Genomic DNA, 16,809 nt, shown 5'->3' on the forward strand with positions numbered 1-16,809 from the left:
TTCATGAAAAAAACAAAACAGAAAATTACTGAATGCATACTTATTCACCCCTTGCTTTAACACACATAAATTACCTCTGAAGTAATCAACTCTCTTCTCCAATTCACATAATTTCTTGACTGGAGTCCACCTGTATGCAGTTGAGGTGTTTCACATGATTTTAGAATAAATTCAACTGTGTCTGGGAGCTTCCCCACTTAGTGCATTTCCAAGGAAACACTACACCATGAAGACCAAGGAACATTCCAAGCAGATCCGAGACAAAGTTCTTGAAAAATACCAGTCAGGGCAAGGATATAAGAAAATTTCAGAAGTCAATGAATATACCTCAAAGCACAGTGAAGTCTATCATCAAAAAGGCGACAAAATATGGAACTGTGAATCTGTCCAGAACTGTCTGTCCTCCAAAACTGAGTGTCCGGGCAAGAAGAGCCATAGTAATGGAGGCCACCAAGAGGCTTATGACAACTTTAAATGAGTGACAGTCCTCCATGACAGAGATTGGAGAAACTGTACATGAGACAACAACAGCACGCAAACTTCATAAATCTGGCTTGTACAGAAGGGTGGCAAGAAAGCCTTTGTTGAAAAAAAACTCCTATCACATCTCGGCTAAAGTTTGCCAAATGGCATGTGAGAGCCTCAACAATTTGGAGGGAGATTCTTTGGTTTGATGAGACCAAAATTGAACTTTGTTTGGCACAAACCTAACACGGCACATCACACTGAGAACACCATCTCTACAATGAAGCATAGGGGTGGCAGCATCATGCTTTGGGGATGCTTCTCTGCGACAGGGACTGGAAAACTCATATAGAAAGTAAAATGGATAGAGCTAAGTACAAAAAAATCCTGGAGGAAAACGTGCTGCAATCCACAAGAGCACAAGAACAGGACAATGACCTGAAACATACAACAAAAGCCACACTGGAGTGCTTTAAAACCAAAAAGGTTAATGTCCTGGAGTGGCCCAGTCAAAGCCTAGACCCCAATCCAATTGAGCATCTGTGGAATGACTTAAAATTGCTGTTCACCAATGGTCCCCATTCAAGTTGATGGAACTTGAGCAATTTTGCCAAGAAGAATGGGCCAAAATTCTAGTGTCAAGATGTGTAACACCGATAGAGACTTACCCAAAGAGACTCACAGCTGTAAATGTTGCCAAAGGTGGTCTTACCAAGTATTACCTATGGGGGGGAATACTTTTGCATTAAATTATTTTTGTTTTTTTATTTTTCATTTAGTAAAATGTCTGGATTTTTTTTACATTGACATTGTAACAGTACTTTGTGTTGATGAATGGCAAAAAAATCTCAGTTAAATACATCATAGTTAAATGCTGTAACACAATAAAATGTGAAAAAGGGGGGTGTAGACTTTCTATAGGCACTGTACATCGTATGTAATGAGGTCTTGCAGCATAATATCAGGTGTGGTCAGTTAGGTTACAAAGCTGTAAAAGTATTAGCAGCACCAGATATGTACTGTATATCAGAACTGACAGTCTTGAGGACCTGCAGTATAGCTGACAAGTTGGGACATCTCCAATTTTAGCTTTGTGTGGATCCACAGAAATGGAATCCAATACGTTAATGTGTTAACTAAGCTTCAAGTTTCCCAGGTTAGATAACACTTGAAATGCAATGTAAACACTGGTCTGAACAAAAGGCAAAGAACCAAAAGTGCGAGCAGACATTCTGACTGTTACCTAAGCAATTACGCCCTTAAATCCATCTTGAAGTACACACCTATCATTTTAAAATGTATAATACTGTACCCTGCAATTATCTAAAGAAAATACCCAAAATACACAATAAAACAAATGGTACTTATCCTCTTTGGGTGATGTGGATATACCCTAGAATATGGTGAATTAACAACTGGTTTGCTTAATAGACTTGCATATTAGGTTTTCTTTGGAAATTAGTTAGCTGCTGCACTAATTAATCAAAAACATCAAATAAATGCAAATTCCATCCTGTACAAAAGTGGTAGAGGACTAAAAATGTTTATAATATGGGAGCGTGTGTTTATATCTGTTAAACATGTGTATGACATTCTAAAACTAGACTAATCGGTGCTCTTAATTTAGTACAAACTGTTCTGTCTGCTCAAAATGTTCCAGTCACCCCGATGACTTACATACAGTGCTAAGATACTATACCACTAAATTTGCATAACCTCAAATTGAAGTTTACAAAATGTACAGAAGGCACAGCGCAATATTCAAAGTGATTGATAACAGTTTTGTGGTGAACACGCTACACATCTTTCTAAATCAATTCACATATGGTTTCACCAAAACGAAACTATAGTGCTTACCAGTCATTCTAGTTAATCATTAAAGAAAATATAAATAAAACTGTAAACATTTCGTGGAAGGGGATACACTTCTATTTGCAATTAACCACTTATGTACTCAATGATTATTGTTTCTTTGATTTTGACATTTTGAGAAAACTCTTGATAGGTTTAAGCAGTTTCTAAACTAAAGGCTCACCAAATCATGATCTTAAGTACACCAGTCTGACAAATATCTTGTACTTCTGCTATCAAGATCAGGTAAAAGTGGTAAAAGTTTAATTTTTCCTAATCGACTTAGGAAAAATTAAAATATCCAAAGAAATATTGTTGCAACAGCCACAGGGTTGTAGTTTGTAGATGAGGAACCAAAGAGGGAAAAAAACTTAAAGCCACACAGGAGGAAGTGAAATGCATTTTTATATGAAGAAAAATCCAGATGCACAAAGCCTACTCTGTTAAATCAGAATAAACTGGCCAAGAAAAAAAAAAATTAAAAGAAATGTGAAAAACTTCTTTCACAAAGACAAATTTATGTCCTATCCGTAATACTAGCCCTCAACCATGGTCTTGTTTTTTGCACAATGGCAAAGTAACACCTTACTGCAAAAAACAGTTACGTAGCTCGAAGAAAAAACAAAAAATACAACCAAAATCACATTACATCAAGTATGAATTCTTAAAACGTAGGCCTATTTAATACCTCGGCTCTTTAAAATCTCAAGTTTTCCCCAAAATAGAAGTCCTTTTACTGTGGACAAAACCGAAAAGGTCCTTTTCTACAAATATGTCAGCAAAAAAAAAAGTCATGTGAAATTAGTGATCTCACATCACGTCTCAGGTTTCACTAATTACCACAACTGGATGACTCAAGTGGACTCAGCTGTCATTAAAAAGATACAATTTAAATTTTAGAAGGGAAATTTTGCAACAAAAGAAAAAGATATGCAATGTCAGCTTTGGGTCACCCATTACATCTTATTTCCAGACGGCAGAATAAGGATGACGTCATTGTAGTATCGCCATTTGCATGTGGCCTTTCAGAAAGTCCTTAATGCAGCTCGATGCATTTGAGCAGTTGACTGCTCAGGTGGTGTATGTGGAAATTCTAGCTTCAGTCTGCACAAGATATACAGTACAAGTTTGCATTGCTTTAAGATAATTTTAAGATAAGATAATTTTGAGGATGTCTAAAATACTCATTAGGCTGTACTTTAAAAATACATCATTAAGTCAGGAACTTTGATGGAACAACATAAGCTTGAAATAGCCCTCACACTTGTGATAATGATTTCTGTTGGTAGCTTTTGGAATGGGTCAAATTGCAGTTACATTTGTTGGCCATAACTGAATAAGGAAGAGCTGAAAACCAGAAAAATATAGATTACGTCTCTGATGTCTGATTTCTGTATTTATGACCAAGGCACTTCTTTGTTATCAAATACCATGGATACAAGACAAAAATATCTAGAACATAGAATGTCAAAACTAAAAGTGATTTGAATTCAACAGCAGCACACAATTTTAAAATCAAAGTGTTTAATTCCAGATATTCATGACAGTAAAATCTGTGACAGGTTGGTGAAAAGCAAAACAGCAGAGATTTTTTATAACACTGAAGACAAAATTAAAACGTTTCTGAAATAAATTCTTTAGCTCTCCACACATTGTATGACTGACTGTCTGATGTTATGAATTAATTCTCAGAATAGATATTCCATGTCAACAAAAAGCTTCTTTTGAAACCATTAAGTTTCGAGAGGTCTGTTAATAAAATGTAACAGTATAAAGTATTAAAGGTAAACTCCATGGACAAGAAAAATTCAGCTAAGTTTGACAGAATTTCCGTATTATTAAGTTTGGCTAAACAAAAAAGAAACCATGTGTTGGATGAAAATGATCAAAATACTATCAATAATAACATTGCAGTGATATTTTTGTTTATAATTTGGCTGATGCTTTTATCCAAGCAACATACAGTACATTTGCACCCATTTCCAGAGCTAGGAATTTCTCCTGAAACAACTGGAGAGAAATACCTTTCTCAAGGTACAACAGCAGTGGCCCTTCCAGTTTAACCCACAACCTTCCAGTTATGAGTCCAATGTCCTAACCACTGCTCTACACTGATGCAACGGAAAACCATATTATGTTGGCAGCTACATAAAATTTTGGTACTTTTTCTCCAAACAGAACTAATTTGTATAAGCATAGCATGGAACTGAACAACAAATTTCAGGAATAAAGTATTTCTTTCCATCCATGTAAACACTCTTAAGGGATTTTCTGATACAGAAAAAATACTATGTGAACTAGGAATGAGAAAGCAACATTTAATCTACTAAATGATCATTTACATTTGCTAAATTCCAACACAACATGTTTTTTTTAGTCCAAACCTTAAAAAAAATTAAAAATGCTTCGGTTGACAGGTCATACAGTACATGAAAACTAGGCAGCTTGTCACATCAGACAAACATCTAATTAGAATATTCCATTTTATCTTTTCCCATCCGCAGCAGTGCGGAATATACTATAATTTTAAAACTGAATCACTGAGAATCATTTGGGGCGGCTCTTTGAAACAAAATTTATATTTAATGGACTGAAGCAGCTTTCAAAAACTCATTAGGCTCTGCCTAAGAGAACACAACTTTGAAATAAAAACAAACAAAAAAAATACTTAAGCTTTACTCTGGACTACAGATCCATTCTCAAATATTGTAATTTTGCAATTAAGTATTTTTACTTAAAATATTTAAACCAATTACATTTTTTGCCACTGGACACTTATCCCCTTGGATATAGACAACATGGAGGAAAAAAAAACTTCAAGCAATAAAAACAAGCTTATATTATTGGTACATGTAAAATAAAACAGCTTTAAGAAAACAAAAGATGATAGCATTGCATAGCAGAAATTAGCATTAAACTGAAAAGGAACTAAACTTAGTTTGGTATTGTAGATTTCATCACTTTTTTGATGCACGTCCTCCTTTAAATATGTACAATATAGTATGATATACTGTGTCCTTTTCGTTAAGTCCCGCTTCTCCTCACACTGTATTCCAAACCCCAGCTTACATCAACTCTAATGCTTCCCAAGGAGAACAAAGCTAAGGATCTTGCAAATCAGTGTCTTCTTCTCTGCTGCAATACCTTTGTATGAAAGTCCTTTCCAGAAAGATTTTCAGTTGGGAAAAAGTGCCATCTTGCTACATTATCAGCTCATCCAAGGATTGTTCACGAACACTTAACAAGAGTGTATGGACCAAGTGTACAGGGCAACCCCCAAAACCGACACAGGTCTTTGAACCTGGGTGTTCAGGTCTCACACACATACACAAACGCACACACGCATCCGCGCGCACACACACAAAATAAAAAGCCAAATGCACAAAAGAAAAAGACCTGTACAAAAAAGATGCACCCTAGGGTTTCAGCGTTTGACATTCCAGCTGGTAAAGCTTTGAAAAGAATGTAAACAAGCACCATTAAGAAAAGGCCTCTGTCCTCCGAGCAGGAGATAGTTTAGCAGTCCCCAGGTGATTTGTGCTTCTTCCATAAGCACAAGTGAAAGAAAATTACATTCACAGCTCAACACTGCCCATTGTCTTTCTGCCACTGAAATGTGTACAATGCTCCGTTAAGTCCTGTAGAGCACAAACTGAGCTCTGCAACTCCAGAGCTTGATTCTGCAATGCATTTCCTAGAGGCCCTCCTTCCTTCTCAAGTCCCAGATGCTGTACAAAGTGTTCATCGCCTCTGATGTGCATACACAGGGTATGCTAGCGTGACATTCAAAGAGTCATTGTGCTGTACAAGTGATGTGTGCTGGTAGTGCAGAACCAGTTCTTTTAGTGAGCTGTACAAGTTGTAGGGCTCTGCAAATCCATATCCCGTAGGTGTCTTGTTGATGACGCAATGCTTCACTTCTCCATCGACGCTGAAAGCAAAGAGTACCAGGGTGATTAATTTGTACCTACATTGCTTTGTTTCTGATGTACAACTCAGCTAGTAAATTTGAACCAAAAACTTGGTGCCCAAGCTAAACAAATTTAAAAAATGAGAAGCTTTAAAGGAAATTAGACTTTTAAATTAGCTACACATCAAAACCTAATAGACACAGCTACAAATTCATTATAATGAATGCTATTATCTGTGCTGGTGGTTTCTCATTTAGAAATGTAGAAAGGGTATGACACATACACGACACTGCAGGCAAAGCAGCCTTGCTTGCTGCTGTCCCGAACAAGGAATGTTCCATCCCGCTTCCCGCGGAGCAGGGCCTCCGCCTGGACCCGGTTAATATTTCCCAGCTTCCACGAGCGCTCGTCGTGATGAGGTAGGTCTTCGTCATCTTCCACCATAGAGTATTGGCTGGAAAGAAGAGAGAGGAGGCCTTCAGTGGAGTGGACGTAAAATTCTAACCTTGGAAAAAAAAACTACGGGTACACAAAGGGGATACATCTTGAAATACGTGCGCTAAATTGTACTTACTCTTCGGTCGTTTCGTTTTTGATTCCCAGCCACTCGTTTAGTTTCTTCTGTCGAACGCCCTTTTGGGTCAACCACCTGAAACACAAGAGAAGATGCATGTCAGTTAGTAATTCCAATAATTTTGCTAGTAACCTTTGAAAGGGACATGTCAGAGGCAAAAAGACTAGATAAGGTATATTTTCTTACATCAGATATTGGTCTCTGGTCTTTCTGAGTTGGATGAGGTCTGGTTTGATGCTGTTCATCCTCTTGTCAATCTCCCGGTAGTCAGCCGCTTGCTTCTTCAAGTCCTCCTCCAGGCGCCGCTTGCTGTCGACGATCTCACTGATGCGAGACTTCAGCTTCTCATAGTTCACCATGATCCTGGGAGGCAGAGCAAAAAGGTCTGTGTTAAAGTCTGACTCTGTTTACTACTCAAACAGGATGTAAACAAGTATACTTTCTACCCCCCTTTGCAAACGGCTCATCTTGGAAATACTGCATCCACCATTTAAGGAAACAGATGGGTGAAACTTCTGTTAAGTATCATTAATGGTAAAAATACACTTATCTGACCACGGTTTTTTGTATTAATAATGAACTCTTGCTTAAATGATGAAAAGGCTCCATCAGTTTCAGTTACCTCTGGATTTCTTTCTCATTTCCCTCTCTTCTGAATTTCTCAATGTATTCTTTGCTGTACCGCTCTTGTGTTTGGCACTGCTCTTCAAATATTTTGATCGTTTCATTAAAGGCTTCAATCGCTGTCCTTTTCATTTGAATTTCCTAATAAAAGCAAACAAAAAGATGCCAAACGTTAGAACACTCCACATGATATCCCCAAGACTATTTTTTTTCCCAAAACAACCTATACTCTCCTTCCACAAACTTAAAAAGAACAATTTATTTAAAACATGGAAAACAACCTGTTAGCATTTCTGCATATAATGTCAGTGCACAATAAGTTACTGTCTTCCCAATTTAGTACAATTTTACTAAAACACATTCTGCTGTCTTACCTGTGAAGTTCGTGTATATTCTTCATAAAGTCGATCATATTCTTTATTCTTTTCCTGGTACTGCTGGTGATATTCGTGCAGCTTCTTACCAACTGCTTCAACGTTGTCTTCTTTCACCACCTGATCCTGTACAACAGAGAGAAAGGGAATGCTGTCAATATACCACTAATGGGTTACAAATGTCTGCACATACAGAATGAGATTCATACCATATTATTTACTAATCTAACAGGGAAGAAAACATTGTTTTAAAGCTATTTGCACATACTTCTGTTTTTTAGGTCATGCTGCTTTTCAACTAGCAATTATTTAAGTAACTGGAACCCAAATACCACTGAAGCTCTAAATATAATTTTGGTAACCACTCAGAAACCTGTTAATAATTGGATAAACAATTATTTTGTGAATATTTTCAGTAGGCTACTGTGGGCTTGCCCCTTTCTACACAACTGAAAGATTGTATCTATCAAGATAAACATAGACGTTTACCTGCTGGTGTTTAGACACTGGATAAAGCAGTTTCACATCGAGTTTGGGATTGTACTGGGCCAACGACTCATGGCGGTAGTGGTTTATAAGCTCGACCACAGAGTTGAAAGTCAGGGGATCAGAGAAACCATACTTCCCATCCCGATGGAAGATTTTAATAAGCTTGTTGTTGCCTCCTTTCCTGTAAATTAAGTGAAAGCGACCATTAGATTTTTTCAGAACTTACAAATAACCTTTTGCATTTGTGATTGATAAACAACAAATACCTCAATGTCAACGTGTAGTCTCCATGCATTTTCGTAGAAGCATCTCGCACCAAAAACGTACCATCAGCTGTATCTCTCAGCTTTTCATTGACCTCCTCCCTGTAATGTAAAATAAATAACAATCAGGACATTCTTTAAGTCAACATATGCTGTTAAAAACTGATAAGAACTAATCTAAACATAACTTAAATCCACCAAATTGAATGTGTATGCTAACCTTTTGTGTAGGACAATTAATTCCTTCTGCTAAGCTAACATGCCAAGATAGCACTAATTCACTTTTAATGATTTACCCACAAGAGCTCATCCAACAGACTGAAACCTGGGTCCTTAAGAGCTTAGAAAAAACATTCTATAAGATCTATCCCTATAATGGTTAAATAGATAGATAATACTTTATTAATCCCGTAGGGAAATTGATAAATCTGAAGTCATGTTTATTAAATAGTTCAACATTCTATTTGTAGGTTTAGCTATGACCATATCCCTTAAGCTTAAAGCTCAAATCTGCTATTTACAGCAATCTGGCTTGGCAAGGTATAAGTACAAATTTAGTATTCCTTGAAATGCATTTAATTAAGCTAGAAAGAAAAAAAAGTTAAAAAAAGAAGAGGCATTTCTGCAATATAGTTTGATTCAACTTGAGCACATTAAGCCCACGACTCCTGTCTCATTAAAACATGCATCTAATTCATTGTTAGACATAAAAATATTCTACATTTTTATCATGAACTCCAATGAATATTTCTCTAGTGATTCATTAGTTTTCATTTAGGTCCCTGCATTCTCAGAATGGCATGGCCCTGGCAAGAACACTGTAAAAAGACAAAACTTTTTTTGTTCTGGATTTCTTTCATCACCTTGCCAATTCACATTACTTCCTCACTCTGCCTATTACCTTTTCTGTCCTTTTGGATCTTTTCCTAATTTTTGGGAAGCCTGCCAGTAAAAAGCAGCAGCAGATGTGGCTCAGATCTCCAATTCAAAGAGAAACAGGAAAACTGGATTAAATTCAGCACTAAACTGCAATTTAGGCTGACTTACCTTGAAATATCTCCCCAGTACCATTCAGCGTCTTGTAGAGACATGTTGTTGTTCATACCGTTGTTTGTGACAGGGGCAGGCTTCGGCGGTTTTGGAGGCAGTGCTGTTTGGAAGACAAAAAGAAAAATGTCTTAAATTAAGATACCCCTTAAATTTTAATGGATTCCACTTTCTAAAACACATCAAATAAGCTTTGTTCTGCGTAAAAAGTTCTGCGTAAAAAGAGGCCTCAAGCTCACAAAGTGTTACTGAATGTGGATTTAATAGAGGACATAACACATTAAAATGGTTTAGAAATTAACCGTCACCCTTGCAATGCATGGTATTTCCTCAGTGGCATCATGCACTTAACAACGGTGATGCGACAATAGCCGTAGATGCAAGGTTTGTGGAAAAGTGCAAGGGCATGATTTTACAGAAATAGAAAGCAGCATGAATTTAATGCTTCTGTCCACAAAAGAGATACCCATCTTCAAGCAATTGCATGAAATAAAACATCTGCAGCAGTTTCAAAGACTCCCCCCCCCCCCCCATCTCCAGCCAGCTTCTTTCCACTTGATTTAATCAGTTTGAAAGAATGGTACTGCTCTCCAATAGTGAAACAGCTATAAAAACAGTAAGTCAGAAGAAATGATGTGTTTCATTGAATAAAAAATATGACCACTCTTTCACTATCTTGGATCCGGAGAGCAATGCAGCCAGCAAAACATTCCAAGGAATACATCTGCTGCCCAATTAAAACAAACTGCTTATCTCCACCATTCTGCAGGACAATTTGGACAAAACTGCAAATCTGTTTAATAGAAATCTCACATAAGGTAATTTTCAGCTAAGCATCCAAAAATGAACAGCTCTGAGCCACAGCAGATACTGCACTGGTTCTAACTGGTTCACTGGAATGTGCTAGAACCGGATCAGATCATGAAAGATGGAAAAAAAGTATTTTATTAACACAGGTTTATTTTTTAAAATTTTGTACAGCATATTCATATGGCAGGTCAAAACTAAATATAAAACGACTGAATTAGCACGCCACAAGCCAAATCTTTTTGAACACAAGAAGAAATAATAATCCGAAGGTATTTTTAACCCAGTAATCTCTTCTCCTTTGTCTGAAATCATTCTGCCTTGTTGCAAGGGGTCACTGGTGCAGTATACACTTACCAGTGGTTAAATACAACAAGTCAAAGCTTAGGCACACAATATCAAAATGCTACAATGTACACAAACATTCAAACACTTGTACATATGCTACTACACCACCTAAACCAAGAAGCAATAATAATTTTAAGACTTTCAAAAGCAATAAAAACAAGATACAGATTGGGGTTAACAAAAAACTTTTCCTAAAAGGTATTTTAACAGCCTATAGTTTGAGATAAATTGCTTCAGCTCCAAGAGGGAACAAAGAGTTGCCAAGAAAGGCATTCTTTAACACTGCAGTGTTACCTGGAGGATCCATTTCTATGTAAAACAAGAGCTCTGTCCCATAACTCAGCTCAGATCGTGGACACTCTATTTCAAAATCTTCCATATTCCAAACCGTGTTGTACATTGGTATCAAAAGTATCACCAGTCAGGTACAGTAACAAGAAAAGAATCACTGTTTCTTTGTAATGGTGTCTTGGAATTCATTTTAAAAGCTATAGACCTCTGCACTGTAATACATTACATCACATACCTCAGCCAATAGAGCCGGAGGATTGTCACCAGACCACTCCCGTTTCACTGCCTGCTGCATCTTTCATTTCCTCTGAACAATGATGTCATTTAAAAAGCACACTACTTTTTTTTCCAGCCTTTTTAAGAGCCTTATGTAAAACTGCATGCAAAGCAAAGCACCGGAGGCAGAACACAAGAATGTGGCACGATGGCCATCCTGCATGCATACACAAATAACCGCTGAAACCTTTCTTCAGAGAGGAGGGAGAAAGAACACGTCGGCCCAGCTATAGCCTCTCTCTCCCTCTGCCTGTGACTGCATGCTGCTTCTCTCAGTCCCACTGCTGGCACGCGGACAAAAGCTGATGTGCCGCAGCACGTAGGCTTCTACGTCTAATGGGCAGCCAGGTCAGTTCTAGGCTTTAAAATACTACTGTAATCCATAAGCGTGACGGTTTTCAAATCCAGGGGACTGTTACAAAGAAGTCGAGTGCACAAAAATAGCTCACTGTACATTTAAAAATTCACAGAGAGAGCGAAAGGAACATTTCATCTGTTCTTTTATTTCGCCAAAATACTCACATGTAATGGTGGAAAGCTTTATTCAGTCAGAAATGCTTGCATTTCTTACAACATCCATCAACAGCACAAGCATATAGTTAACACTACTTACTGTTACACTGCAAACATTAATGAGATGTTAAATAACAGGCTGATCAATATATATATGCACTGAATGGGGAAATGTCTCGCCAGCTTGTTTTTTATTCCTTCCACTCTATCATTTAAAAGACCACGTAATCAGAACATGTAAAATGATTTTATAAGTATCCTCAACGTTGAAGTTTAGAATATTGATAAGTATTCTTATCAAACGAAGTAAAACTCACACATTTAGTCACATCTGCCTTATAAGGACCTCCCCAGAAAAGACTTACTTAATTAAAAAAAAAACTTATCTGTGTACACACATTATATTACATTTTAAAGAAAATTATTTTGTACTAAAAAAATAAACAGATGTCTTAATTCTGAAAAAAAAAAACAGAAAGCCTTCTAAAAATCATAAAATCTGAAGAGATCAGTGGGTCATGACCAACATACGTAATTCATTAAGTGGGAAAATATCCCATACCATATTGGAAAACATGTAGGTTCTATATATTCAAATTGTAATGTTGACCGTATTCTGATTACAACATTCTATAGTCATGTTCACCAAATGAAAAACATATACACCACAAGCACTGTAGGTGCATATATACACAAACATCTGATGGTATAATACTTAAAAACTGGAAATTTTATACACTGTAACAAAAAAGTATGGCAGTTAACAGTAAGCGTCAGGAACCATGTTCCCTCTCAATATAACAAGGTACGTAAAGAATTTGAAATCTTTTAGGGGTATTTCAATAAGGCTATTCCCAGACAGCTCCACCGGCAGGATCTGTAGCTAAAACCAGGCTAGTTTGCTCTAACGCGCAAGACAACTGACACACAAGTTATTTTCTGATCGCATTGCGATATCTATGTAATTAAACACTGAAAAACTCTTAAATCAAAACCTTTACTCAGAATGAACACACATACTTACTTTGCAAGTTGTGCATCTTTTGAGATAATTTTCACAAAAATGTTAAAATGTCAATACCACTTTTCTGTTCTGAAGAAAGGCATAATCACTCCCCAAAAAGTGTCAAGCAATGAAAAGTAGATCCAAGTGCTATTTCCCCAGGTTTGCTGAAGAAATCTGGAACAGGGTTCTGTAGTTCTTAATAGGCAACCAAAGTGCTTCTAATTAAAACACTATAATCCAGTAACACAGCAGGTGCTACGTGCAAGAGACTGCAGGTCCTGCTCCTTGAGTTATGATATAAACCTTCAAAACTGGCTGCGTGGAGGCTTCCAAAGACTGGTCTGAAAGTTAATGATTACAAGTGCGAACCTGGTGTCAGCCCAGAGTGTACAGAGAAGGACTTGCACGTCTCCTAACTGTTGATAGAGATCTCTGTCTTATGATTAACTCACACAGGTTCAAATATTTGCTGAGCAGGGGATTTTAAGTGGGGGAGGTAGGCGCTAGCAGGGGGAGGGAATCAAAGTGTGTTAAAGTGAAAGCTGTCACCACCTCACAAGTTTTCACTGTAGAAAAGACTTTCGAATTGCGACCCAATAAAAGTGTAAGGGTACGTTCTTAAAATAGCCAGCAAATGAGCAAGTAGTGCAATACGCACACACATATGGTGATTTATATATACACTCAAATACATGTTTAAAACATGAGCGCACACCCAGTAAAAGGTGCATATATCAGATTAAGAAAGTATTTAAAAGTCAAACAAATCGCCTTTACTCGGCACGAACAGGAAGGAGCCTGGCTACTTCAGCAAAAAAAAAATGAATCAAAGCTTTCCTTGTTAAGTTCTTCCGCCTCTCCTAGATGCCTAATGCAGTAAAGAGCTCTTCATGTCCTGTCTCCCTTTCCCAGATCAGAGTACAGGTGCGGGTCAGTAACAGCTGAGTGCAGTTAATGCCAGAAAACGTTATAAATAGGTCCTAACAGGTAATAAAATGCTTAAACACCAACAGACCCTGCAGTTCATACAGAGAGTCCTCTTCATGTCTCAAAAGCTCCCTGAATTTTGCAGTGTAACTCTAACTGAAAAAAACCGGATACAAAAAATGGAGCTGGTCCTCTTTTTGCTACATAGAAATGACATATTTTGTATTTGAAGTACTGTAACAGCACAGTACGTTCAAATTAAATAAAACTTAAAGGAAGAGCAGATTAGCCAAGTGTTCTGATACATTTATATTTCTTTAAATGCTTAGCTGTAATTATACTAATTAAATTAACAGTTATTGGGCTTTTTACAGGTTCTGGACTTGAGGTACATTTAATGTCAATTCAGATTCTGAAGTGTTGGAATTCAAAAGCAAAACCTGTTTCAAAGACTCAATAGATTTACCAAAGAACAATCACTGAAACCATTAAACAGTACAAATACCTTCAATTTTCATTAATTGGATGTAGTATTACTAGAATTAAAGTCAAAGCAGACACAATCTTGGGTATAATACAAGGCTTTGCTAGAGTGTATAACTTGTATAACTGCAGCCACATAAGATTGGGAGAAAAGAATACTGTCACCCAGCTACCACAAAATCCCATAAAACAAAAGTAACTTCTCAGACAAATGAAACATGCAAAAACAGAGCAGATAAAAGACAAATCCACACAAATCATTTTACTGCCATTATCTTCATGTAAAATTACCCACTACAAAATTAATAAAAAACAAAGAGGAAGGCTATCCTACAAATTGGACTTACAGGGCTGTAGGAAAGTAACAAAAAGCTATAACAGAAATCTGTACCTTTTATCACTCTTCTACATGACACAGACCTTGATTCGAAATGTAAAGATAAATGTAAAGATGATTCCGTTTACATGGGAAAACTGAAGTAAAAGTCATTCGTTACATACCTTGAGACATAAATCTATTAATCTTACACAGGAAACTCACTCTAACCACAGTTTCAAGCCAGGTTTCCTGTATAACTAAAACTTTTTCTCATGATAGGCAAGCACTGACATTTCCTGTTAACAGGAAGGCTTTATATATAATATCCCAATTTAAAGAAAATTTAAACATTGCCTTTATATAAAATAAAATTTCAGTGATCTAGCAGATAACCTGAAACGTGTTTAAGAACTGAAGAATTTCAAAATACCTAAGATATAAAAAATTTATATAAACAACTGCTGTGAGTGCAAGATAAAACATTAGCACTTTGATCCGTGATGTTGCTAATAGTTGATGTTGCTAAAATGTTGTTAATTGGGGGACCAACAATAAAAACAAATACAAAAAGAAAGTCAAAAGGGGAGGAAACATCAAACCAATCTGAAAGCCTAAATTCAAATGACCAAAAGCCAATAACTGGCAAATTACAAAAATGCAAAGCATTAGCAAAAAGCTAAGTGAAAATGTAAAACACAACATTTTACAGAGGAGTTTCTCTGAAAGAAACTATAAGCAGAACAACTGACAAATCATGTGGCTTCTTATAGCGTCTCTCATATAAACAGAGCCATGACTGAAACTAAAAAAGCATGCACACTCAAGTCTTTGCACTTAGATCAGGAAAGTACCAGAGAAACCTGAATGACAGTGCAAGAGAACAGATTACATATCATTTACTCTGTTTAACATAGCAATTAAAATAATTGAAATACTCATTTTCAGCTTTTGGTAAATACTGCTTGCATTTGCCAGCAGATTTTTAATTCTTTTCCATCTACCAATATCAAGACAACTGAACAAACAAATGATATTTTGGCCACAAAATATGGCAAAAACACAAAATCCAAGAAACCTAATTATAAGACACAACAGCTTTCACAATCACTTCACAAAAGCAAGCAAGCTCCTCCTAGCAAGCAAGAGGGACACAGCAGTTCTGCAATGTGTACAATTTCTGGCTTTACATGAAGTTGTTTCATTCATTTCAGAGTGCACTGTAGCTGGGTTGAAAAATGGCGCTGGCTTCAATGCAGTGAAGCTGCAGCAGCAGAATTATCCAGACCCTGCTGCTCATAAAGCTGCTAAGAACAGTGCCCCCTTTTGGAATCTGCAGTTACAGAAGTTTACTTGATGTACAGACACAAAAACAAAACTTTCTCTTTTTAGGAGACTCATTTAAAATGATCTCAAGGGTCTATACATTTTTCTTTCCCTCTGTGTAATACTGAAACCTCAGGCAACCATTCAAAAGAAAAAACAGACCACACTGAAAAGAAAAATCTAAATAGCATATAAAACAAGCAATAGAACAAGTAGTTCTAAGCCAGTAATCGAATACTGCTTTGTAAATACTGATTTTCGTTTTCAACTTACCTGGAGCAGCCTGACTTTCATTCCATTCACAGGTGATAAAGACTTCTATGATCCTTATGTGGTATTCTGGGCTAGCATCACAGCTATTAAAAAGGCAAATTTGACAAAGATTATATAAATAACAGATAATCCTGGCATTAGAAAGAAAAACTGCAGCCGGATTAACTAATTGGTAAAGCCAAATAAATAAAACTGCCTTGCAAATCTTAACATATTTTCAGACACTTAATTGATGTGTAGCAAAGTTTTATTAACTTTTACTTTTATTAACTGAACTGTTACTGACATATGAACATATATGGCACCAGCAAAACAGATATAACCTAAACAATGCCCAAAACCCTCGTAAGAGACCACTTTTAAAAGCAAACAACTTACCTTGCTGCTTGGTGTCTGAAAACCAGAGGGCTGAAAACGTCTCCAAGAACTCTTGCACTAAGCAGATTTTTGCTAGTATTTTGACAAACTCTGCAGAAATGCTTGATCAGATACTGAAGTGTGAGCCAATACTGATGAGGCACATTAGGTGACTGGACAATTCTCCTTAGCAACAGAGCACACTCTTCTGGGTTATGCACCTCTGCAAGTAGTGATAAAGAGAGGGGTCACTGTAGATATCACTTCCACGACACGCGAGTCTTAAGT

At 36.8% G+C, this 16,809-nt stretch overlaps 1 protein-coding gene across 5 annotated transcripts in view; it reads right to left on the reverse strand.

Annotated features, from left to right (window-relative positions):
- Positions 1-3,823: 3,823 nt before the first annotated feature.
- The window catches only part of pik3r1 (phosphoinositide-3-kinase, regulatory subunit 1 (alpha)), a 46,795-nt gene continuing 33,809 nt past the window's right edge, over positions 3,824-16,809 (reverse strand). For 3 of the 5 annotated variants that reach the window (XM_088910301.1, XM_088910302.1, XM_088910303.1), the window contains 11 exons: positions 16,543-16,744; positions 16,165-16,247; positions 9,599-9,701; positions 8,555-8,653; positions 8,289-8,469; positions 7,800-7,925; positions 7,424-7,566; positions 6,988-7,164; positions 6,802-6,876; positions 6,511-6,681; positions 3,824-6,247 (listed from right to left, as the gene is read on the reverse strand). In XM_088910301.1, coding sequence (XP_088766427.1) covers positions 6,058-6,247; positions 6,511-6,681; positions 6,802-6,876; positions 6,988-7,164; positions 7,424-7,566; positions 7,800-7,925; positions 8,289-8,469; positions 8,555-8,653; positions 9,599-9,701; positions 16,165-16,247; positions 16,543-16,744 — 1,550 coding nt within the window. In that variant the 3' untranslated portion in view covers positions 3,824-6,057. Of the gene's footprint in view, positions 6,248-6,510; positions 6,682-6,801; positions 6,877-6,987; positions 7,165-7,423; positions 7,567-7,799; positions 7,926-8,288; positions 8,470-8,554; positions 8,654-9,598; positions 9,702-11,047; positions 11,274-12,857; positions 12,954-16,164; positions 16,248-16,542; positions 16,745-16,809 lie in introns of those variants that run through there. The other 2 variants (XM_088910305.1, XM_088910304.1) reach the window with 2 other exon arrangements.

This window comes from Atractosteus spatula, chromosome 3 (genome assembly GCF_055471065.1).
Source record: "Atractosteus spatula isolate fAtrSpa1 chromosome 3, fAtrSpa1.hap1, whole genome shotgun sequence".
NCBI classification, from domain to species: domain Eukaryota; kingdom Metazoa; phylum Chordata; class Actinopteri; order Semionotiformes; family Lepisosteidae; genus Atractosteus; species Atractosteus spatula.